Source organism: Schistocerca cancellata, chromosome 4, assembly GCF_023864275.1.
Source record: "Schistocerca cancellata isolate TAMUIC-IGC-003103 chromosome 4, iqSchCanc2.1, whole genome shotgun sequence".
NCBI classification, from domain to species: domain Eukaryota; kingdom Metazoa; phylum Arthropoda; class Insecta; order Orthoptera; family Acrididae; genus Schistocerca; species Schistocerca cancellata.
The window spans coordinates 773,856,808-773,884,117 of NC_064629.1; the positions used below are offsets into that span (position 1 = coordinate 773,856,808).

Genomic DNA, 27,310 nt, shown 5'->3' on the forward strand with positions numbered 1-27,310 from the left:
GTGAGGCCAATTGAGAAGCTACTTGACAGAAGTAGCGGCTCCGGTCACGGCCGGGAGAGCGATGTGCTGACCACAAGCCCCTCCATATCCGCATCCAGTGAAGCCTGTCGGCTGAGCACGACACCGTGGTCTGTCGCTACCGCTGGACTTTCGGAGCCCTGTTCGGACGGAGATTCGTACCTGTCCAAAGCAACATTACATCTTCCTACTGATCTTCCTAAATGGTGCAACGCTTAAGGAACTGGACTGATATTCGAAAAAGACTGCCAACTAGATTTAGACATTCCATGGCTTACGTTTAGTAGTCCATCCGATTTGTTGTATGATTTCCTTGAGTTGCCCATGACCCATTTCTTTCCCCATTGTACTCCAATCTTGGTAGTGTATTTGATGAAATACACGTGTTTAGAATGATAAAAATGTAGAAGCGGGGATGGATCTGAGTTGAATGACAAATGAGTAACATAATGCATTATATCAAATCTGAGTAGCGATCCATGATCACGATGGCATTTAAACAACAGTTCAGTATGGACTGAAATTTGTTAACAATGCTTAAACACAGAACTCAGTAAGGACTTGCTAAGTAGTACGTACTAATGTAACGAGAAACCTTGTAACTATTTCTTTTCTTTTGATACTGAAAATGGTTGTTGGCCGAAACGCGTAAGTTATTTGAGTGTTATTAATAAACTTCGATCCAGAATGGAGTTTCATACTAATTACAATAAGTGAACGAAACAAAAATCTCCTTACATGCTGCTCATTATATTTCTGCCATAATTTGTTTTCACATTTCTGTTTAACCATTCAGCTTATGCTTCTTCTGTATTTCGACGTGCGTTTCACAGTTATCTTACATTGTCTACACGGATAGGCGCAACTCGTACTTTTTTGTTGTTTTTTGTTTCATCTTTAACTCGGATATTTCTTTTCTTTTGCTTCTGTCTCTGCTGGCTCTGTTGTTCTACATATATCTAACGTTTTGAAACCCTTCTGATATCTTCTTACAGTACATTTCTCACCTCTGTTGCTAGACTATCTTATGTGGCTTAGCACTCCCTAGTACTTACACTTTCCGGAGATTTCGAAGTTCCACCACTGATCACTAATCTGGCATCCACTTTACAACCAAGTACAGAAGCCTAAAGGCCACAGACATACACTGGCACGCAGCACGAATACTATCAGACCATGAACGCTTCCCAACACCACAAAAAGTCCCATTCAAACTGAGTTGCTCTGGAGTTCAGAGTTTTAATTAAATTGTTATTGGTAAAACACTAGTGCAGCTTTGAGAAAGCTCAAATTTCATTAAGGCACATTACTGGAATTCGAGATGAGTGCTTCAGTCAAACCACAAAAAGATTTAACGAAGTTAACTTGATGACAATTCGGACCAGGGTGCTCTCCAATCAAAGTAAAATCTGAAGAATAAATCTGGCTGCCAAAAATGCCAGCAGTTTAAGTAAAGATGTACAACCAGAAAGCTTGCGAGTAACAAAAGCAGTTGACTAGGGGTATGGTTGCTTTAACAGAAACGTCATCACTGTGGTATGTATATTCTTACAATGAACAGAACTGGCACCTATAAATTGTGATGTTGGTCTACTCCCGATTCATGACACCGACATCTCAGATAGCGACAGTAGCATTACAGGATACGTAGCAAATAACAATGTGTAGCAAATAACAGACACCCGCTATGTAAAGTAAATAAACTACTCGTACCACAGACTAATACAACTTGCGAATATTACGAGTCACTCAGTTAATGTTTCGGTGTGTGTGTGTGTGTGTGTGTGTGTGTGTGTACATTGCATGGAAAGGTCCTGAAATTGAATACTACGCTAATATATTTCTACTGATGATGAAATTGTCGCTTATCATTTGTTACTTCTTCGCAGATACACTTGTCGAGAAACGAACGGTTCGCCATATTTGCCCACAGAGCTATTGACAGCATTCGTCTGCTCTCAACAACATTCCGAAGGTTAAATTTACTCTCATGAAGGAGTGGATAAGTGCATGTCGAACTTCATATCTAGTCGCGTTTGTTTAAAAATACCGCTCAGCAATGCCTGTATCGCACTGCTAATGTCCTGGTTGCAGAAGGAATCGTAAGATCGAAAAAAATCGTGTCTAAAAGCAAGAAATGTTTAACATCGGCATACAACGCAAAACTGAAATAAAATCTCTTAAAAATTGCTCTCTGAGTACCCAATGTACTGAAAATGGTTATAATAGTGTGAGAATCAAGTAAGCTAGTTACAGGCGTTATTCATTTTTTTTTAAATTTGCTCACGTTATGTAATTTAAAGTCGTATAACAGTGGTATGTTTACTAGTATACTTTCACGGCACCAGGTCTAGTATCTCTGTGGAAAGACACGTTTTAAGCATAATAAAGTATGAATATTTGTCTCAACCTAACTTCAGAAAAAACGTCATACAAACATTTTCGAATGTAACATTCTCATCAAATTCCAATGAGAAGTAGTTTCGGTCAAATAAATTCCATTTCATTGCTGTAACCTCTTATAGGTACGTCATGAAACGGCGCTGACACCGAAGCCAAGAACGAAGTAATTCAATGGGAAATTATAATTATGCGACAGGCACTGCTAAAGGCAAAGTGAAAGTGCCCCAGTAATTACTGGAATTCCTGTTTTCTTCTTTCTTTTTAAGCAGTAGCGTGGCAGGTCGATACAGACAGCATCCCGTCCAAAAAGAGAACTTCTTTTGCTTATGACTGTGCTCAAGTAACACAGTACGGCAGAGAGACACGATGCTACGTAATAATGATAAAATTTCTAAGATTGAAAACGAATGGTAAGTCCTTCTCTTGAGTCCCATTCCTTTTGTTGTTGCGGTGAGGGTACTTACTCCTCAGCACATAATAATACAGAAGTTTCTAAAATGCATTATTTCCAGGAGATATGTTCAGATATTTCATTTACTTGCTTCAAAACAAGAAATCTTCGGTGTTGTGTTAGTATGTTAAATTGACGAATTCAGAAAGAAAACAATGAAAGCTCTCGTTGTTTCCTATGTGCTTTCTACGCGTTAGTAATTTGAATAAGGAAAAGACTCTAGTGAGGGCAGTCATCTTAAATGAATCTTCAGATCTGCGAAGTCTCTAGCGCTGCTTCCGATGATGTGGTGCTCAGAACCGTTCTCTTGTTCACCAACGTCATGCCTTATACAAGCATAGTAACGTTCAGTTTTGATTTTCACCACTAACACTTCCTAAATTACAGAAACATTCCATAACGTAAATTCTCTCTTAGGTAATTCTCCGCAAAACAGGCAATTAAGAAACTGTCATCAATAATTTCACGGGAAACGTTGTTTTAAGGTTTATGTAGTGAACCACATATAATATGCTTTGTTTCCTTTTTTTTGGCATTTTGACTGAATTTTCCTGTGACAAGAGGTCAGCTTACTGTATGTCATTCCTGGACATGGTAAAATGCCGTACTTCCTCTGGTAAACGCAGTGTAGAAATATTTCGTGACATTATTCAGTACCTCTCCCAAAAATCATCAATGGACGTGAATAAGGGATTAACATCTTACATTTGTGTTCAGAAACGTCAGGAATGAATGACTTATTGTGAATGCCAAAGAGGTCCTTGGGTAAGACCATAGCGGCTTCCTCCCCCATCCTTTTCATTTGAGCAAGTGCTCATACCTAATAGCCTCACTGTCGATGGGACGATCAACTTTAAGCTGTAACAGAAACCATTCGCTCCTGAAAGCAAGTTTCCAATATTGCTCTCTGTACCAGATTTATAGACAACTTATTATTGCGTCCAAAGTTTAAATGTCTCAGAAATGACCGTGAATAAATCATCGGCAAAGTATTGACATTTTTATAGTATGTGACAGTGATTTCTTTGATGATCTACAGCATTTGCGCAACGAACCATTCAAAGCTGACACAGTATCAACATACACAACTACTCATATAAATTCCAAATTAAGTTGTTATATGAAATGGCGATAAATATCACTATTTCTCAGTGTATTCTGCTGGCTGAAACTAATCTTTCGGGACTTTATCCAGGATTTTGCTTCTTTTCGCAACAACTTAAGTGAAACGCTAATATTGAATCTCGTAATTTTTCTTCGTGTTTGTTCTGGAAGTAAATGCTTCATTCCCACTGATATTCATTGAACCAGATTTTATAGCTCTGCAGTTTCTCAGAAAAATTTCCCCTTCTCCTCAGTGCAATGAAATGATGTATTTATTCCGTGTACTGGCCAAAGATTTTTGCCTTTCGACATTGGTTTCGTCAACGAAAGGAAATAACACATCACATGCTTAGAAGCATATTTTGTTGGAATTCAGTCCGAAGGAAGGAAGACTATAGTTCGACGTACTCTCTACGTTGAACTTATTAGAGGCAGAAGACTAGCTCAAGAGGACGAAGATATAGAAGGTCTCGACCGTGGTCTTATCTAACTAATCATTCCCCCATTCGTTCGAAGTGATTTACAGAAACTACGAGTAACCTAAACGTGGATGGATGTTCAGGAGATATGAACCTCTCTCATGTTAAATAACAGTGCAACCCAGGAAAATTGCCTACGTTTTAGGTACCAAAGCGTCGGTACAATGAAAGAGGTGACTTATACGGAAACATTGATGGTTCCAAAGAGCATAAATCATGGAATCACGGGAAGATTTAAGAAGACCAGAATTCCACTTTTGTTCCATCCAAAAGAGCTAATGAGGAACATTACGGCAAAGCATCACGAAGAACAGGACGATAAATGTTCGACAAAAATCCGCTTTTGACCAGGAAGAATTACACTTCCGGTTGTGTGATCAACACACGTAACTTGAAATCAGATTTACACATTGAGTCAATGATTAATACTGATTCTGAGAGCTGTATTGGTACGCTAATTTCATTTACTAACGGGATTAGTTTGTTGTGCCACGTCAGCGACTTAACTAAAGCACCAGAAGCGGTCACTGAAAAATTCGGTAGATACTCTTCCATGTAACGAGTAAGAGTAGGTGTTGAAGTAATGAAAAATTCGTCTCAAATGATTCAATAATTTACAACTTACTTCTCTAAGAGGGAAAGGAAATCCAAAAGACTTCAAGAAGCTAGTTATATCAAAATACGACGTTCTAGACATTGTTTCGCTGAAACTGAAGCGGCTTGATTCTAATTACATCGCGGTAATTCTCATGTGAAATGATACAAGCTGACTGCATAGGCCTAAGCATGTTACAACTTAGAGAACCGTGGCACAACATGTTAGAAAAGTTCACAGAATTTTTTATTGAAATCTGATCATGAACTTCTAAATTATGATCCTTACAACACATTTCAAACTTTCTTAACTAACAATCTAGTTGTGGGATATAGAAGTCACACTCTCAAGAATATTAGTTCCTTCCCATAGTCGTTATTTGAAACTTCATACAGGGTGAAAGGCCCAATCAAGCGGTCGACCATAGCATGTACGCATAAACTGCAGTGCTTACCTACTATAATATCTTTTTCCTACATTTTATTGTTCTTATTTTTCTTTGCGTTGGTACTGTGTATGAGTTCACAATTACAATGTTGGACATAAAATATACTGTACAGTATTTCATTTCGTTACATATTTAAAGTATTTTACCAACACAGTAATCCTAATAGAAAACAGACCAATGAATATATTCCTCTTTTTCTACTTAAAGGCTTCTAAAATAGGGGTATATCTTTTGTTCAGATTTTGTAGAAGTGTTACTTTGGAAAATCTGTGGCGCTGTTTACAGTTCGTTAAGAAGAGATGTAAACGAAACGAAACAGGTAAGTTCTCGCAGAATTCGCTGTAAACAAACACGGGAAGAAAGTGAATCTTAAGAATTACGCGAAAACTATCCAAATTGTGAGTTTACTACGGGAAAAATAAAAATATATTCCTCGATTTAAGATATTTCCTTTGTTTTGGCAAGTGCAAACAGTCTGAAGGAGAAAATAAGCCTACGTACCGAAGATGAAAACAAGTGTTTCCGTATACGCTGTCATATATTTTCAATAACTCATCATCAGAGCTTGACTCCACGTTGTTACTTTTTTGTAAAACTATTCCTCAATTTCACCTGTCGAAGAGCAAAATCTATCTGAAGGAGTAAATAGCACTACGTACCGAATTTCAAAACGAGAGTCTGTGAATGAGCTGTCACACACTTGCAAAATTCTGTCATCAGATCTTCAGTTAACGATGTTGTTCGCGTAAAGCTTGTTCCAATTAAAAGTAGTAATTGTGAAAATATTTTCCGTAAATAGTACACTACATTATTTACAATAGCTACTATAAATCGCAGTAAATGATGCCACGGAAACAGTCAACTGATCTTTGCAATTATTAAAAGCTAAACAGCAGCTCTGCATTTGAACGAATTTAATTTTCTTACCATGTGTGTTTACACTGAATTTTGCGTAAACTTATCTGCTTCGTTTATTACATTGCATCTGAATCTGCTTCTTTCCCATCCACGAAACCAGGTATCAAACATGAGAAGCATATTTATATAAATTCGAGTTAGCATAAAACTTATTTTCACGCTGTAGACCATTAAATTTTCTAATTTTGGTTTCTGTCAGTAATAAATAAGAGGCTCATTTTGACGCTTTATTGTATTTCAAGGGACTTACATGCAAATAATAATGTTTAAACGAATTTATCGTGCCAATAATTATCCGAATCGTAATTTAAATTATGCAACTGACTCCATTTCAGGCTGTTCACCATTTGCTCGTGCACATTATGCATTAAAACTTTTATCATATAAAAGTATGGGAACATTGTGTACGATTCAGTGGTATCAGTTTTACTTCTTCGCTGATTTTCGAGGTATCAGAACACGATTCTCGTCTGTGTGTAAATTTTGCTTTGTAATAAAGTTACTGTTGATGATTAACGCTCATTTTAATTTGATTTGAATATTATCAGTTTAAGCACACTTGAATTGTTGGAAACGGCGCGCTTCGTCATTTCAGTGCTAAGCATCGTAAAGAAACATACAAGCCAAAAACTCTGATATACGTTGGTATAAGGTATGAATATTTCTCCTGTCAATCTTCGCTGAATTATGCCAAAATAGTCTATAGGAGAACAAAGCAATTTGCGTAGTTTGTTTGCGTATCACTTAAACATTTTTTCATTAAAATCAAATACTGTATTTTTGTGTCATAGGTGTGGCGAGGAATACGGAGAAATTTAATGAATGTATGGAGTTGAGTGCAAATCGTGTAACGATCACGATTATAATGGCCATCACGTGAGTTCTAAATAGGAACTGAACTGGGAAACATCCCACAGGCAGCTCAGAGAGGCTACAATACAATTCTTGAGTGAATATGAAGGTAGTTGTGTAACTGTCTCACAGCCAGTAAGCCCCATACGTTTCTAGCTCTCTGAGGTCAGATTTCGAAAGTGAAGCGGGACGGATAGATTTCTACTGTAGTGCTCTCGACATAGTATAAAGAATCTTAGAAAATGTGGTACAATCCCACTGGTTAACTGACTGCTTTGTATTTGTCTACGGGGACGTGAAATCCTAACAACCGGTCGATCTCTTATTTGTAGACTATCTGGAGGTGAATTTTATAGTTTATTGCTATCCACTCAGATGCGACGATACACGCAATATTTTAGCTGCTACGGGGTATTTCTGCAAGAATCGCCGGGTGTGATCTGCGCTACGGAAGAAACCTGCCCCGTTCCGAGACGTCAAATAAAATAAGGGAAGGGCAGATAGTGAGTGGTGTCCCCTAAACGGCGGTTCGCCGCTGCGGGTGACCGCTCGTATTTGCTGTTGGCCGTGCGTGCCGCATTGTCCGCGCCAGGGGGCGCCGCCATTGTCGTGTCAACACAGCGCCTCCCGCAGCACTGATCCGACAGGCAGATGCGCTAAAAATGCCCATACTCGCACTTTGGCTCGGCTAATCGGCTAATGAATAACATCCGAGCCTCGCCCCCCGTGCCTGCTTCCTTTACGAGCACGTGGCCGCTATTGCTGCCGCCGCCGCTATTACGAGCCGCTGGACGCAGGGTTCAATGTTTAATGTTCCTAAATTCCATTTGGTCATTTGAGATCATTCGGGCGTGTAAATAAATAACTGAGACAGATAATAACGACAATAAAAATAATAATAATAATACAACCGGGTACCCCTACTAACACTAAAAAACGTAATTTGTGTGTAGGTCACCAACCATTTATAACTATAAAATCCAGAAATTGACTGGTTCATTGTATTTAATGTTCTCACTCCACCTGTCATGTTAATTTTGTGTAAAATCCCTAAATTTCGACTTCGTTCAGCGTTATCTTTGTCGGAAAAGCAACTGTCACAGAAGTAACGGAATTACGTCAATGGATATGATGTAGTGGCGCCTACTGTGGATTATACATTGTGACGACGCTGCCGATAACGCACCCTCATTGGCGTTATTGTAGTATCTCGTTGCAGTGGCCACTACCGCATGATTTACACCTGTGTGGCTCCGTTACTTCTTTGACAGTCAGTTGCCATCTTGCCGAAGGCATTGGTGGATATTGTCGAAAGCTCACATTCTTATAGAGAACTGACGCGACAATCTCACATTCAGTACAACAAATTCGTCGCGAAAGTCTTCGTCATTTTTTCTTTGTCTCCCGATTTATTTTCAGTTACAGTGTTATACTACGTAGAAGACGCAAAAGACCTTTTGTTGTCGGAGAAAACTTTATAGTACCTCAATTGTTGTCAGCGGTATCTGACTGATTCAGAACGTTCACCCAACGATAGGAGCAGTATTTCGTGGACACGAAGATAAAAATTTATAAATAATCGTGAATCGTATCAGTTGATGTAATTGATGGTAGTTTCGAAAACATCATAATGATTACACTAGCCACGCAGGATTAGCCGAGCGGTCTAAGGGGCTGCAGTCATGGACTGTGCGGCTGGTCCCGGCGGAGGTTCGAGTCCTCCCTCGGGCATGGGTGTGTGTGTGTCTGTCCTTAGGATAACCTAGGTTAAGCAGTGTGTAAGCTTAGGGACTGACGACCTTAGCAGTTAAGTCCCATAAGATTTCCACACATTTGAACATTTTTTTGATTACACTAACAGTCGGATTTATTTAAGGTACGATCGACAAGACGTTAATTTCGCACAATCTATATTTTGCATTATAAAACTACAAAACAAATGAAATTACTGTACCACGAAATAGGCTTATAGCCTCGGACCGTAAAAACGCAGAAGTCTTATAGAACCTAAGTTAAAGAAAAGAATTGACACTGTGATTCTGCATTCGTTTGCCGCTGCTGCCTTTGTCCCGCATCGTGCGCGGGGTCGGCAAGATTAAGTACGGATTTGGCATGGTTAATTGTTAAGGGGTGGCCGGTTGCCCTTCCTGCCTCCACACTGTGATTCTACATTTGTTTGATAAATTCAATTTTTCCTAGCTTCTGAATACTGCTCAAGCCACCTGGATAACATTAAGGCAAACATAAATTGTTAACTTTTTTTTCTTTTTTGCTGCTAGCGCAAGTCAAACATTAAAATGCGAGTGTCCGATAAGATCAAATATTACAAGAGTATTTTAGCGTGATCTTATGCTATCCTACTAGGAAAGCTTTCTGCTTTTCCACTCTTAATAGTCGGCCACAATCTTCCTCGAGTTCAGTTTTATTGCGGTTCAGAACAAAGGAATAAATGTTTATCAAATTAACCTTTTAAGGTAAAATAGTGTTCATCATCTGCTCCTGCGCGCATCGTGAGAACCTATGGAGATCAATGAATTCACTGAAGTGTTACTCAAGTGATTTCTTGGTCTTCTTAATTCTTGTCGCCTTCATATTCATCTCTTAAATCTGACTCTCTCATAATCTCAGTGTTACAAGTTAAATTTCACATTTAATAAGCCTTCAACTTGGTAGGGCATCAACAGAACCTTTTTTGTGACACCAATCCCGAAATGTACCCGAAGTCATGTAAGGATCGAATGGATACCGAAAAATAGAGAACACAGCCCATATTATACAAATAATCTGAGCGTTGTCCACATAATTTCTATTTACGCTTATTCCGTTATTCGCACGCTTTAAGCTCTTTTCCGTGTAATGGTGAGTCACTTTGCCGCGCGGGATTATTCGGGCGGTCTTAGGCGCTGCAGTCATGGACTGTGCGGCTCATCCCGGAGGAGATTTGAGTCCTCCCTTGGGCATGGGCGTGTTTTTGTCCTTAGGATAATTTAGGTTAAATAGTGTGTAAGCTTAGGGACTGATGACCTTAGCAGTTAAAGCAGTAAGTTCCATAAGATTTCACACACCTTTTTTTTTTTTTAGTCACTTTGTTAACCGAAATCAAGCTATTGCGTAAGAGTGGCACTGAAGTTCATAATCTACTAGAAATACCAATGAAGGAAACAGTTTTGCTACAAAAATTATTGTTTTTGTCTGTAATATACGATTTTGGCACGGCGCACATTTCAAAAAAGTCAAATGTGTGTGAATTCCTAAGGGACCAAACTGCAGAGGTCATCGGTCCCTAGACATACACACTACTTAAACTTTCTTAAAGCTAAGGACAATACGCACACCCATGCCCGAGGGAGGACTCGAACCTCCGTCGGGAGGGGCCGCACCATTAGTGACATGGCGCTTCGAGTGGCGCACACATTTCGCGATGGAACACAGAATGCAATAAATTACTGCATGATTTTATGTTAAACAGAATCAGTTAAGTATTCATCTCTATGATTGTTAATTATAACGTAATACTAATTTTTGTGTCAAATAATTCTAAAGTTACTTACACTGAGTTAATTGTGTATTTTGGTTATACTGAGTACCTTACGTGGGCGTTCTAAAACGGGACCTTCGTTGTAGTGCCTGCCAGTTTGCTAGTTTCTTTACACAGGGATTTACCTCTGACCATTACAGTCAGCCAGGAGATGGCCCGAAAATTCACTGCGGTACTGAACCAAGAAACTCTAAGTTAAATATGTTACTCTTTGCTGTCATTTCATGTATCGGACTTTATCAATGTGAAGGGCGGCGTTTTCTCGCTAAAAATCGTATCTACGAGCTACGTTGTAATTATCGAATCACACGACACCTTCCGAAATGCATCATACCTGCTTGGGCTTCTTTTTATCCAGTAACTCCCTCTATGAATTTTGCATTTGGTTAGAGAACTACGTAGAAAAATTGTATACAATAAAAATTTCTAATATGTCATCTGTCTGTACCACAAACGTGGATAAGCCTAGATATAACTTAGTTACAATTTTCTTACAAAGTTATTAGAGCGTCAGAACAGCTGTGCAGGAAAGTGTGGTGAGTATTACATGTCTTACTCCTACGGCTAATAAACTATTTGGCGGTATGATATTGTCCATGCGAGAAGGCAAACACACCAACTTTACTGACTGCTAGGGAGTCTGAGTTCTTTATTACAATATGCACCTCTCAAGAAGAATAAAGTTATGTGTACTGGATGGTGTCATGTAAAATTTCCCCGGTGAGTTTTACCTCAAAATATTTAATTCAAAGGTTCTAAAACGGGTGCGGATCACTAATTTCTTTTGCAAGGTGGCGAACTGTAAAATCGATTCTCACGGAAAGTTGTGTCAAAAGGAGAGTTGCCTTAGAAATTGAACAATGAAACACCAACAAAAATAGCAGAGCTCGACCATATTGAAATAAATCCCACGTAGATGCTTGCCGATACACTGCTAATTAAAATGAGAAGTTATACTGATGTTGAATCCCAACTATGCAATACCTTTCCCCTTCTTCGAATAACCACGTTCGTTGTTTCCGTTTCATGCTACACAGCTCATATAAAGAAAAACAATGATAACTTATATTTATAGGTGGCAAAAAAGTTACGTCGACTTCCAGTGAGTGTGAGACACAGGAAAACGCTTCAGCTGTGATAATGCAGACTGCAGTATTGCAACGCAACCGTCTAATTTCGCGTCTTTCGCCATATTTTTGGTCTTCATGTAACGGGGATAACAATTTAATATGCAAAAAGTGTCTCAGGTGACGAGGCATCGACACATTCATTGTACTGTGGTGCTACGGAAACACGGAAGTCATCGAAACCGCTCAGTAGTAGGCAACTGGATAGATACTCTTAGTCTCTTAATCTCCTGCCAACATTTTGAATTCAGTAGATAACAAGACAATAGAGTAGCAAAATTTCTTAGTCTGAAATGGACAGGCTAGAGTTTACGTTGGGTTGTGTACATCATGTGATTCGAGATGAGAATGCGTTTGGAAAGTATACGAGAAAACCACGTTCTTCGCAGGAATCACAGAGTAAAACGGCACTGGGGGAGCACTAGTAAACAAATTAATTGAGAAGGTAAATCATGTTATTGAAAACAGTCAAATGCGACTAATCTTGTAGAAGATTTTATTCCAGGAGCTTATATGAAATAATGGTAGTATTTTTCTAACTCACGCTTTTTAGTAGCTCTCTTTGATCTACCTGATCAGAACTCCCTCGTATCTGATAACATTTGTTTGGCAAAGCGGGTAGTTCGCATCCTACACTATGGGACCAAACATTTAGACCTATACGCATGGCAATCACTATAAACTAAGTGGGAGAAGGTAATTTCCATTGTACTTAACCACTGATAATCCAGAGCTCTGTGCATATACATCAAGTTGTTTGGATGGTTCTTTGTTTGTGGAAGAGTTTAGCAACAAATCAGTAACTCGAAATATTTCTAGAGTGATTCTCGTGCGGTGTTCTAAATTATATATACAGTTTTCGTGTTGCAATAAACTAATATGGTTGGTAGAAGTTCGACGACGTCTTTTTTTTATACAACCTAGATAATGACGAAAGACCACAATTTTCTAATATATGTTTGTGTAATTTTAACTGCTTTAAACTGGATAAATGTTTCCTAGAGGGTAAACCGCATTTACCACGCTAGTGTACAAAACGAAGTGGTACCGACAAAATTTTTAATTAAAAAAATAATAGTTTATAATTGCATGGTCGTTCATTGCGTTCGAGAAGAGAAGATGTATACATTTAATAAGTATCGCATAGGCTGGAACGTTACAATTGCTAGTAAGTGAGCAGATAAGGAAGATTCTAAAATTTATCGTTTCTCCATATAGCCTATTTGTGGGACCTTGACACCGAATATATTTTATTTCCTAGTTCTAGAAGTGCTTATCGTTTTTATGTTTACACAGTCATGTACGCCAACAACGTCCTTATAAATTTGTGTGTTAAAATTGTGTGACGAACGGAAGAGCAATCATCTCCACGCCGCAGGATTACGTTTTCGTGGGAATTTTGTCAGCCAATGTAGTTGGCCAAACAGTCGTACTACTCTTGAACAAGCTACATTTATACCACAAAGAACCACATTTATTGCGTTTGCTTTGGAACATTTCAGAATTATCGAGTTAAAAGTAACGTAAGATCAGTAATCAGACGGCTACAACCAGAAAATACAGGTACGTTAGAAAGAACGGCCTTGTTAAATCTTTCAGAAACTGTCTGATAATACACGCCCGAGATATCTGTATTATTTATTTTACAAACTGCACCTTGCATACGGTGCATTTCACCGGATAACATACTGGAAAGGCTGTTTTTTTTTCTTAAAATTTGAAATAGAAAGAAAATATGAGGAAAAAATTATACACCGATAGAGGAGGCGTAGAGGTTCAGATACTGGACTCGTATTCGGAACGTATAATTTAATATTTCATGTGTTGCTGAAATTAATTCAAGTGTATTGATTCAAAACGGAGCGATTGATTTCCTCCCAGAATCCTGTTCATATGAAACACTTATGTCGGCAACGACGGTTATGCTGATGAGACTATAAACTCTTCAAGCTCGAAACTTCCATACTTCTATAAAATTGTGCGAATGGGCAGGAAGTAGGGGGGCTGAAGGAGGTAAAAGGTGGAGAGAAACTAGCATAGTTGCACAAATTACTGACAAGTTTCACGAAAAGTGTGCGGTATTGAGCTAAGAAAGTTAGGAAGCAAGCTAGAAAAGTTGCTTCGAAAAGTTCTGGGTGTAATGTCCAATATATATACGTGATCTCTTGTTAAACCAATAGTAGAGTCCAGAAGATCTGTTTTAAGGAAACAACCACAAAACTCTCTCAGAATTTCATTCATCCCCTCCGACCGGAGAGGCGGTTAGCCGATAACTGAACTGTGAGCCATTGTCTTTCCAAATTACAACCCCTTTGCCCCTAATGCCGAGACGTGTCGTTAGGTGTTACAGCGAATGTGTGAATGAGACGTTGTTTCAGAAGCGGCTCAAGGCGCGTGTTTTTGTTTTGGGCACGTTGGCGCTAACACAATTAGCAGGCTGTTCCCCCTGCTCGCGCAAATTAGATATCGTGCCCCCGGCGGCGGCGCCGTCACATTCAATGAAGTGTGCGAGGGCGCATTGTCTCACATTCCGTGGCTGCGCGCTCGTTCAATGGCCGATACTAGATACCTTATCGCCGCACACACACCATTAACACGTGATCATTGACGCAAATTAATATCTTGATACGGACACGCGTTTGGGCACCTCGTAACATATAGCGGGCGGACAATTTCATTTTATAGGAATCGTGCTTCCCTCGTTAATAATCGCCTTTTAAATCATGGCTCGTCGCACGCGCGGCTCGGCTCGGGACCAAACGTCTTGCCCGCTCGCTTTAACTTTGGCCAAATACGGGGGCAAAAGCTTTTGCGGAGGCAACACTGCTGCAAATTTTCTAGGACCATATATGGATGCGATAGTTGAAAAAAAATTAATCTACGCAATTGTAGTGTCACTTACAGATACTGTGTCAGTAGAGGCATGAGTCTGGTGGCTCTCTTGCTCTCTTAATCAGCGCATTTATATGAGAGCATTATATATTCCTAATGACACTACCATTTCCCTTATGCTGCTACTCAACAGAGCCATAATACACAATGACGAAATTTTTATATTTGCCTTTAACTTGCACCAGGTTGATGCTAATCACCAACGCATAAAGACCGAAAATTATGAGCAGTTAAAAAGAATACACTTTGAGAAATTGATATTTTGTTACTTCGTGAAAACGCTAGAAGGACTAGTGCCAATCCATTCGACGGCGACTTGTGGAACGGTATATATCAGCGAGAGTTGAATGCAGAGAGTTTCTGTACGATCTATCTCTGATGGGAGCTAAAGCTATCTTATTCCTTAAAGGCGTTCATACCACTGATAAACCTTAGAAAACATTGTAAACGCATAAATTGCATTATTACGTTTAATGTGTTGTTCCTCCTCCTAATAATAATAATAATAATAATAATAACAGATATACCCGACGTGATATTCTTCCTTCCGAACTGCATCGCGGATCATGTTAAACTCCAGAGCCTGAAGTCAGAAATAGCGGTCTCTTCAGACAAATGAGATATCAGTAAGTTCCATTTGGCTGTTTTCATCTAAAAAGTTGCAGTGGATCAACGTCGATCCACTCGGCGGCGACTCTTTAGGATACTTCACATGAACGAGAGTTTCGATGAATAAAACTGTCTCTAACTAGCTAATGATTGTTGAGAGAAACGTCTCTTCCAACGTCCTTCAACTGCTCGACAACCACGGAGTTTAACGACGTACATAATGGATAAAACAACTTTCTTCGGTGTGTGTTCCACATGGATGCTACTAAAGGTCCAGTCACCTTCTTGTTTGCATTGTGTAAACATACATACTAAATGGTGGTGGTGGTGGTTAGTGTTTAACGTCCCGTCGACAACGAGGTCATTAGAGACGGAGCGCAAGCTCGGGTTAGGGAAGGATTGGGAAGGAAATCGGCCGTGCCCTTTCAAAGGAACCATCCCGGCATTTGCCTGAAACGATTTAGGGAAATCACCGAAAACCTAAATCAAGATGGCCGGAGACGGGATTGAACCGTCGTCCTCCCGAATCATACATACTAAAGATAACATTAGAACACTGCACATTATTGAATTATATCGTCACATTCAACATACTGTCTTATTTTTCTTCTAAAGGAGCAACAAAATACGTATACAAACGTTTGTATTTGCCGTTCTTGACCCATGTCGTTGCTGATTTCAATAGACAAATCTTCAAGTCCGAAAAAGGGGGGAATGCGATACGAACAAGACTTACTTTCGTGATTACGCTTGCAGTAGGTCAAAGATTCACTCAGTGGGGAAAAAAACACACAGGACGTCATATAAAGCGAGACAGAAGTAATTATATTTTTATCGTTGTATTACATGTACCGCGTCACTACACACTCCTTCGAACTCTTATGTGCTTACGGAACTTCTAAATAGGCAAGGTAACTCGTTGAAAACTGTGGAATACACTAATTTGTGTTATGTTCGGTTTTCTGTTACTCCCACAAAACATGATGTTTTATTTACCCTCTTAACTGAGATTGCGGTTCGTGTTAGCGTACAGGCCATGAAGGCAGAAATAATGGCCAGCTCCGTGGCACGTCTAAACGCAGGTTTGGCGCTAGTGTCTAAACCTCCGCAACTTTACATTGCCGGACTACAAATCGGAGAGTTTTGTCAAAGTACCCGTAGCTTCGCACGCATTTCAAAACACCAAGTCAACGACACTAAATATTCTGAATACGATATAAGCGTAAAAAGTTAACTTTATTTCACGGTCTCCCACACTCAACGTCTCATAAAAGAAGTGTGTAATTTCCTTTCTTTTCGTCTGGCTGAAGCGTGTATCAGTTCGGTTCAACTATTTTAGTCGAAGATTAAATGTGAATTTTAGATAAATATCCGGAAGTTGGTCTGAGAAGCATATAGCTTTCAGTTTCTAAGCCTGAAGCAAAGAAGTGCCGTAAATTTGCATCACAATGAGTGGTACATTATCCTTGTCGGACAGCACGTAATTCAATGAGAGCGCGCAGAGTTTACAGGCGATTTGCGTCTGTCGCGCCACTACCGGGGCTAGCTCGTTTCAGGGTTATTTCTCAGCATGACGTACCGCTGATAAGTTACCACTACATCTCGCTGCGATAGCATCTCACGAGTTACACCAGAGTTGTGCTGCTTTTCAGGAAAAGAAAAAGAAATAACCTGCGTAGGCGTAAGAAAACTATTACACATATCTATTCTAGATTCTGAATTATTATTGCGTTCAAACTGCTATAACAGATCCGATACACTCGCACGAGAGAAACGCGTTGTTTCTTGGTAAAGATTTTATTGTTCAGTCGGTCTAATGTATCCCACATCCTTAACGTTTAGACCAATTTAAGTGCTAGTGCAGACGAATAATTACAAATCTGTTTTATTCTTTCCAGTCTGTAAGAGTTGGAGAAACAAACTACGGCACTTCGCGCATATCACTTGTAAAATCAGAAGACACTTGTCGTCTAAAATTGAATAAATACGCTGCGTCGGGTCTAACTGCCTTCACAGACAGATTTTACGCATTGGACGATAAGCTCGAGCCTGCAGGTACCGTTACGGGAAACGTGTACGGACAATCCTTGCCTAGAAGACAATGAACGTTGCCGCGTTACGCTCACCTGCTCCGCGGTCTGTATTCTAGCACTCTGCGCTTCATCCTGAGTCCGCTGCAACCGTCCTTAAGAGTGGTAAACCTACGGATGCACAAGTTGTTAGAATATTTTGTGACAAACAGCAGTTACACGTGGCTTATTTTAATGCAAACCGTGCGTTTCTTAACAACTAGTCTACCATACATTCCAGTAACTATACTAAAAGACTGTCTTGACGAGCAGTGCAACAACAGAAAGTGTAAAGAGACTGTAGCAGTTGAGACAGAGCCATCATCTGAGTTAATTTGCGGAGATGCGACTGCAGTTACCGGCTGTCAATGTTCAACACTGTCTGTTAACTTATATCACGCAAAGAGTAAAGAAATACCCAATCTCCAGCAACTGAGAGATGAATTAAAGAAACTGAATCAAAACGGGAAAGCTAGTGACAGAAATAATAATGAAATGCGGAAACTGTTCAGAAATTTTTAGGGCATTTGAGCAACAAAGGACGCAAAAAATTTTAATACAGCTCTCCGTGCGTACAACGAAGTACCAACTAGCGTCCAATAAAAACTCCATGCAGTTAACTGCGATAGTGCGCAAGAGCGCTATGACTTCGTCTCAAGAAAACAAAACTCGTCCCTGTACGTCCGTTGTCAGTCGATGGCTCTATATTAAGTAAATTTCCTCTTTTCCCTTTCATGAGACCGATCGCAGCACGTCCTTGACACACGACGCTTATTAAAATCGTTCCTTTAACAGTCAACTTCAACTGATAAAGTATTAGGCATAATAAATTCTAGCGAATGTCTTCCGAGAACACAAACAGCTACTCTCCGCGGATGAGGCGACAGTGTGTCACACGGACGGTAAGTAGCTTTGTTACGATTTACGAGGGATCCTTTCAGTAGCGTTTCGTCTTGTGTGCTCCCAGCAATACGAATGGTTTGTCGCCGCGAGATAGATACGGGAGACGACGGTGCAGCACTTGAGAGGGCCTGAAGCGCACATGTGAGCAGACGTCTGGACAGATGGATAGCTTCCCGGAATTCTACATGAAGGCAGGCTGCTGAGCAAAGTTCCCATGGCGGCCTCCCATCCTTCCGGCCACGGAGAACCTTGTGCGTCCTGCTCACGCACGCACCATGCTGCCTTCACCCGATAGAGTAACCGCCAGGCGTACTTCAATTACGCTAAAGAGGTTCTGTACCCGTACTGAAATGCATACGCACTCTAACTAAAATACAGTCTCGAAGACACTGTACTATGACATTGTTCTTGTGACTCTAATTTGCTAAATTTCAGTGCTAATATTCGCACGGTTAAGTGCCGAGGACCTACAATACCAATTAAACTATCCAAACTAGAAAATTACTTCTTCATTAAAAAAGAGAAAAACATCAGTCATTTATGTGGCAAGTATAGCGTCGAAGAGTTTCCGCTCATGTCACAGTCGGCCATGAATCAAAGTAACTAACTAAACATGCAAAATAACACAGGAAGCCGTAGGATTACGCTTCTGAAAAGGAGAAGGTGGGTCCATCATGTCCACTGCTGTAACGGAACAACCGTTCACGCTGGATGCTGATTCTAAAATCCTTGAAAGGTTCAGTTTTATATCTGTTATTTAGGGCTAATGCATAGCTGTATGATCCACACATAAGAGACAAAGCATTCCTACCAATCGAGGGAGCGCCATGGTTCACACACGGGAAACGCATTCTTGTCTCACCATCCAGATTCAATTTTTCCGTCGTTTACACAAATTATGAGGAATGACGGGCTGGTTCCCTCTAAAAGGCATGGCTCATTTCCTTCCACAACCCTGTCGTATAAGTTTGTGTTCCGTTTGTAGGGCCCTCGTTGTCGGTGGAGCGTCAAGTCATAGTATTCCTTCCATTATAAACCATTCCAAGATGAATGCTGGTACGTAATACAAAATGTTTCGGCTAGTTCTCTGCACAACAGTGACACAGGGCGTCTCTCTTACACAAATAAGTTAAAGCTAGACATTTTCGTCAATAGCCGCTTTGCGCACAACGAAAATGAGCGGAAGCATTTTACGCAACACTCTGCAAAATTCGTTATACTCGCTTCGAGTTTATAGACTTGTGTTTCTTTTCAATACTCGGTACACATACAACACGATCAGGAAGACAAGTCACGTCATAAACAACAAAGAAACTATTTTCCAGTGGGCAACTATAGAGTCGTTTCTCCCTTATAAGGTCGTTCTAAACGATAACTAACATTCTTTGTTACTGTTTCGATACAAAGACTTTTCTTGTAATCAAAATTTAATGCCGAAAAAATAATATGAAACCGTTCGTGTTGTGAATGTATGTTGTATCTTTAGGTAGCCTATGTCATAGGAATTAATTGGAATTGTGTGTTTGAACTTGCAATTAGTGAATGAATGTTGAACTCACATTTTTCGCCGCACTGCCGATCATCCAGCAGTTCCGATTTTATTCCCTTCCCGTACAGCCAATCTGGAGGAAAAAACACCAGCGGTAGAAGAAAAATTCACCCAAAAAGTATAATATAAACACTAGATACAGAAGTAGTGTGGCAGCATGCTGATAGGGTTAATGCAACTAAATATTACAATTATTGTTATATTCCCTGCTAATGATACGTGCAGCAAAAATTACATAAACATTTTTAGTACAGAGTAATGATGGTAAAGCGTTTACCATATAGCTATTACTAGTCAAAATTAGTCTACAGAACATAAGTTAAGACGACAAAAACTTCTCAGTTTACAAATGAAGCACGATATTCTGAGATAATAATATCACGTTGTACCAATGCAGGAAGGACATTTATGAACTATATAAGGAGTACCGTATCGGTACGCAAATGAAGATTTTTGCTTTTTAGACAACATGCAGTGAAAAATGTTCTAGAGATACTAGTGGATGAACAGCAGTCCCATACCCACAAGAGTGCACATCTTCGCGGAAACGAAAACTATTGACAGAATAATTAATATGGCATGTCTAGACCATCGAAGGGAAACACACGAAAAAGCCCAGTAGATTAGTGAATGTTTTAATTTTCCGGTTAATGAGAAATGATGCTTTCATTGCCCCACAGCAAGTCACTATGGATCCTAATCTAAAAATCTACGACGTGTATTTTCATGCAGCAAACAAGGGACGCCGTAAATAGTGTTGAGCGGATCGAAACATTGGTCCAATAAAGACAGATTTAAAATACAAAAGTGTCTACAACGATGAACGTGGTAAGAGTCATTCTTATCTCTACACCTGAAGGAATGAGAAGATTATGAAAACATAAAGATGCAGTAATAACGCAATAACAGTGAAATACTGGGCCATTTTCCCCGCTGTGACTACGCAGTGACGCTATCATAGTGTCTTTCAAGAACGAAAGTTTTACAACAGTCACACTATCATGTTACCATTTTTTCAACAGAGCGAACCTGCTTAATGCAAAGGCTGCAAAATATAGAATAAATTTTTGACTTATTACGCAAGAAAAATTAAGAAAGAATGCACATCATGTACCGTGTAGAAAACCGCCTCAGATATTGCAACGTCATATTCCCCACACTTCCTGTAGACTAGCATATAAAATTCATTATGTTACATCAGAGTGCGAGAAATTGCGTAGGAAAATTAGCACAAACAAATTAGTGGAATTAGGTTGCGATATGTCATGTGAAGTCCAACAAGAGGAGGATACTGTGGACACTTTGAAAATTTTGAACATCCATTAGACAAAAAGAAATATTCCCTTTCTTGTTTTGTACCATAACACTTGGGAGCTTATTCTAGAAAACTGAAAGCTGCGCGTTTATTCAGCAACTCTGCTCACCGGCTCGAAGGTTCAGAAGACAGCTCCAGAAATGACATATTTATAACTGCAAATGTTGTAGTAACATTGACTGCGAGATTGATTCTTTACAAAGCTCATACAACAGAAGGTCAGTGCCGAATTGAGGGACTCGTTCTGCAAGAACGATACCGAAATAATGACTGCGAACAACAATAATACCCTTAAAATATAGCATCCGCAACGAACGTGTCGGGGCGTTTGGCGGGAAGAGACTGGGGGCACTTTTCCATACAGAAAAAAAATTAATGAAACGAAAACCCTCAAAAATTAGTTACTAGACCTTTTAACGACGAGGCACACGTAGTAACTGGGTGACAACAGTATCATGCGTATTATTTCCTTATTTTGACGGCAAATTACGGTGGCTTTATGTTGTAGGCAACCACGATACGCCGTTCAACTCGTCAGTAGCAAATGTGAGACCATGCTTCTTAGTTTTATTGTACAGTGCTCAGCCGCTACAGTTTTAAATATGTATCTGAGTATTATAATTCGACGTATAAATACTACAATAATTACGTAAGAACCTACAGAGAATTAAGAGTTACATGAATCAAGGCATAATCCTTATTGCTGAAAACTGAGGACGTCAGAAATCAAAAATATTGTGGACGATGAAGACCATTTATTTTCTTCCAATCTTGTCTACACAGCTGTGTTTATTGCTTTTTGTCTATCTGCGATACTCTAAACTTTCATCTTCATCCAGATCAAACTGCCAGTCGTGTAGCAAACACACCACAGGATTTTGGATTACAATAATCGGGTGTACTAGCGATGGTACGCATCATCGCTTACAAACAAAACTGCCTGCAGGTGAAGCCTTAGAATTACTAAATAGATAGCAATAAGATAAAAAACAATAAACACAGCTGACAAAACAGTTGGAGAATAATAATCTTCATTCTCCAGGATAAAGCACATTCCTATGAAACTGAGAGGACCTCTGCTAAATAATCACTTATTCTTAATGGCTGGTGTTTATGGTTGATTAAGTTATTTCCTACGCAATGTGTAACCCTCATATGGTAACCCATTTAGCAGATTCTTGTTTTATAATTGCGAATACTGCTGAATGAAGATTTCTTGTCCTTTTGTATTTCTTGTTCCAGCTGGGTCATGTACTGCTACTCAGTTTAAAATCGATCATTAAGAGAAAGCTCTCCAAGACTGCCAATGCTTCTACATTGTTTACGTCGCTTGAGGGATACTGAAAGCATACGTTCTACAATGCGCTGTATTGCCCTCACTCAATCCTTTCAAAGCTACACTTCAATGTTGCTGTTCACCGATTCCCAAATTTGTGAATTAGGAAAATGGAGGGGTCATTTTCGTACAACTATCAACGCCTCTAAGAAATTTGTTCAGGAATATTCTACTATAACAATGTACTGCACAATGAAAAGTAAAATTAAATATTACATAAAGTAACATATAGTATAAATTTGCTTAAAAATGTTTTTGATATTGTTGGAATGTGAATTAGCAAGAATATAAAGCCACCCATTCACGTATATTCTCAAAGCAAATTTTGTCCGACGGATCGTTTCTCTGGAGAAATGGATCTGTTAGTAGAGTACGTAAACAATAAACTTTTAGTGCTACTGAAACACTGTTTTTATTTTTCAGTAACAATATATAGGAAATTTTATTGATTGAAAAGGAAATACATCGACGTAAATGAAGACTCAATTTAGTTGTATTGACATTCTAAACGTGCCGGTAAGCTTAATGGGCTAGCATTATAGTAGAAATTCATGTGAGCATTGGCATGCAAGAATGCTGTATTATGAGCTAAATCTATAGATACAGTGAAACCTGCGTAGCGCGCAGAGAATTTCATACTTCGGTCAAGATTCTAGCTTATCAGCTATGGCACTTCAACCGTTTGTTCTACTGTGGAAAAGATTTGCATAAATACAGTACGAAAGCTAAACGGAAAACTAATGCAAAGTAAACAAAACCCTCAAAACACACGATGTCAATTTACTACGTAAAACTGAAACGCAAAGATGCGGCGAAATTACTTCTTGAATACGTTATTGGGATAGATTAAGCAGCTACTGTCGTTATGCTTTATTAAGTTACGGCAAATAAAAGTGCGAATTACACTAACGACACCACGGTGCGCAGAACATGTTGCCTTTGGTGTAGCTGAGAGCAAAAAGTAACAGTTAGCGAGGAAAGTTTAGCGATGTGGAAGAGAGAGGTGCCAGCAGATTTCAGTGTTCACCAACATGGTACCGTGCTAAACAGCCAGCTCTACGGTAGCCCGTTGCGAACGTCCATTGGCTATTGATACTAAAACATTTGGTATTTGCCCCTAGGTAAAGCAGCAATTTGTATGCCATATCAAGCTACTGTGTCATCGCACGGAAAAGCTATCGAATTGTTTGTACTAAGGACGACAACCAGAATATATGAAAAAAAAGACAGCAGTTTCCTCTTTTTGCTACCACCAGAATTCCGTGTTTTCAAAACATGTTTTACTGGTCAACGAAAACTTACACTGAGGTAGTGTGTATGTCCGAAACCTGCGGAAATTTAACCATTCATGTGCTCAGGATGAGATAAAGGTCCCACAAGCAAACAGCTATTTACTCAAGCATGAAAAATAAATTTCTTGTGACAGTCTACTAATTTACAATTCTCCTCAAAGAACTATTCCTAGTTGGAAATAATGAATTTCTTGCTACAGTTAGTACCAGTGAGATGCATATCGGTGGAAAGCAAACATGAGCTAAACCAAATTACATTCAGAGTACTACAGATCTTAAGTCCGGCGTGGACCGCATTGCCCGAAGTCATGATAACGCGGTCCTTGTCAGACGATCGCGATTCTCAATTTCCTCACCTTTTTTCCTTCACACCTGCGCAATGTTACCTGAGCATCGTACCGTCTATGTAAGACGATCAGCTGAGCGATAATCACTGTAAACGCCACTAGCCTTCGCACTCTACACCATCATAGATGATGTCCGAAACGTGGGCTCCGTGATCCAAACGGTAAATCACGGTCCTCCCGACTCGGTAATCGGAAGACGGGAGTAATATGTGACGCAGAGCGTCCACGGCTACAGCGCGCTGGTCGCCCGGAGGCGTGGTACCCGCGCGCTGACACAATGTGTCATTACAGTTTGCGTTAATAAGCTTCACTCTGAACACTTCATCACCCTTTATCGTAGGTAAAACATGACACGTCCAGAGTGTTTATTACCTTCACAATGATTCAATCGTGCTAGTTACTGAAGGCTCCCTCGAGAACTTCACAGTCCCTGCTGCTCTCACCAGCTGATAGAAACGAAGATGCGTTGGTGGGCGGGACACCCAAACTGGGATTACTTTGCTGGACGATCTCTAGTTACGTAACAGTAAAACATAAATGCTCAGTGGGTTGTCCCAACGGTGAGGCAGATGTGGTGTTAACAACTGTGGTTACAGATGGACTAGCAAGGCAATTCTGTGTGCACTGTGTCTGAACTGTAGTAGCACTGATTCTACAACACTGGCCATTTCCGCTTGTTTTCTTTTTCTTTTTTTTTTTTTTTTTTTCTCAGTAGCCTATATGGGTCTCACGGTATATGGGAAGCTAAGTAATCCAAAACGGTCACTCGAGGGGCACGAAAGTAATTGGAGGCACCCGTTTTGACACTGCATGGCTAGTGGCAATGATAAATGACACGACTAAGGTAAGAGTTTCGAGCACTGTGGTCAAGCAACTTGCACGTCCTCGTCTTGACAGCACGTCATATGACACGGACTCGGACAGAGGATCACTGCGAACCGTCTGGAGGTGATACGACAGGAAAGGAAGCGAATGTGGCGCTAAAGAACCGGACCGAGCCCAGTGTGGCGTGTTCCAGCACCTTGCGAGTCGACTCTCCGATGGCACTTTTAGAGACACTGTTCCCGTTACGAGGTGGCCGTATGGCGCCCATCGGGGACGGAAGAGCCTGGCCACACGGCGCCTGACAGCTGTCGAGCCCGCAATACTCGCGCCTGGCGGACACTGCTACGAAAACTTCACTGCAGCGTCGCACACAGAGTACAACGAATTCTTACCGTCCTTGGGTGGCGAAGCACACTGTGGCGCGTAGGATCCCAGGTGGTATCCGGGGTAGTTCTGGTGCATCGTCGGAAACGGGTAGGGGCCTAGCGGCGGCGCTCGCGGGCTGCCGAAGCCGGCGGAAGGGTCCACGTGGTGCGGGGGCACGGGCGGGCCCGGAGGCACGGGACCCGCAGGGCCCGCGAAGTGGTGCGCGTGGTGCTGCGAGTAGCGCAGCGGGCTCGCGCCGTGTCCGTACTGCTGCTGCTGCTGCTGCTGTTGCTGCTGCTGCTGCTGTTGCTGCTGCAGCTCGATGAAGGCCGACTTCCCGGCCGACGGCTGCGCCTGTTGCTGTTCCGCCTGCGCGTCGGCCATGGCGGCCACTGTCGGCGTCGGCGTGCTCGAGCCGCCCCCCTGGAAGGGGCTGCCCAGGTCGGTGAAATTCAGCGTCGTGCCGTGCTCTGCCTCGCGGTCGCTAGCTACTGCGGCGGGCCGTGGCCGTGGCCGCATACGGCATAGTCAGCAGAGCGGAGGCGAGGGCGCGGGCGCGGGCGCTGGCGACGTGCGTCTGTGTGCTCGGTCGGCGTGCCGGCGGCGTACTGCGCGACGCGGGCCGCGGCTCGCCTGCGCGGTGCCCAGTGCGCAGCGGGGGCGGGGCTTGCGCGCGCACGCCGCCCGCCGTTGGCCGGCGCCGGCGCGGCCACGCCCTCCGCAGCCGCGCGCCGCCCTGTCGCGGCGCCCGGCCGCGATTAATACTGACTTACTTTCCGAGAGGAGACACGGAGGCCGCCGGCGACACTGGCGTCTCCTTCTTTCGCTAAGCCAGCCGACACTTATTACGACACATCACCAGCCACCTCAACACTTTCCATACGCAGCTCTTTCCACTTGCCGCGGTTCGTACTTCGACCTTCCAGTAATGTCCTCTCCCGAGAGTAAACAATTTATTTCCAAACGTAAACTAATATGGAGAATCGAGTCGATTTCGCAGCCCTTTCTCAGACTCGTTTCGCGAACCTATTATCTACGACCATTCGAGATTCCTGGCGTGTTATAAGCTATCGCCATTTAAATTCGGTATTTCACCAAATCACCCCGATAAAGTGCGATAGGTCTGTTCCAGTGTTGGGTAACGCCCACTGCCAGTTACATCAAACCTGTGAGGGTTGACGAACATGACTTCCTACACGTACAGAGAATCTCTACAAACAAAGTATTTTATAAATTGGGGTCAGCTGCCTCTGTTATACATTATTAAACTTCATAAATCGCATCCTCCTTACTCTTGTTTACGTGAGCTAATTTTCTAGGACCCTCTTCGATTCCTGGTGTCTTACAAGCTACTGTCATTTAGATATCTCACCAAATCATCCCTACAAAGCGCGCTAAATCTCTTCAAGCTTCCTGCAACGCCTACGTTTACTTACATCAGACCCATATGTGTAGACCAACGCGTAAATTACGCCTTCCTGCTCTACAGAGGATCCCTTGCAAGCAAAATACGTTATCAACAGGTGTCAGTTCACCACCGTACATATCAGTAGTGCCTTATTCTGGTTTTCTTCGCGATATATTACCGCGTAGTCTAATTATTGATAAGAGTTACGAAATTTAGCGTTGTTTTACAAGAAGTATTACACTCGTCGGTAACTATTCTCCAGCCTAGATTACCATTACACCCGAGTCTATACGACAGCGTATATTTGAGATGTGCTCTACTGGATCCTCCTCCCGCCCCCCGTAAACACTAGTTCCTGCTTACGGGGACGCTGATTCTTGCGGGGGTGGAACCATTTGCTCTTAATTTAAACTTACAAAGTCTTCTACAACTCTAATAAAGGAGGTGGAATTGGCAGATTCTTGTT

General features: G+C 41.1%; 1 protein-coding gene across 1 annotated transcript in view; it reads right to left on the reverse strand.

Annotated features, from left to right (window-relative positions):
• LOC126184421 (homeotic protein distal-less-like) overlaps nucleotides 1-26,025 on the reverse strand; it is a 293,766-nt gene extending 267,741 nt beyond the window's left edge. Inside the window, exons 1-2 of the mRNA XM_049926810.1 lie at nucleotides 25,463-26,025; nucleotides 19,966-20,028 (exon numbers count right to left, since the gene is read on the reverse strand). Coding sequence (XP_049782767.1) covers nucleotides 19,966-20,028; nucleotides 25,463-25,955 — 556 coding nt within the window. The 5' untranslated portion in view covers nucleotides 25,956-26,025. The remainder of the gene's footprint in view (nucleotides 1-19,965; nucleotides 20,029-25,462) is intronic.
• Between the last annotated feature and the right edge of the window lie 1,285 nt (nucleotides 26,026-27,310).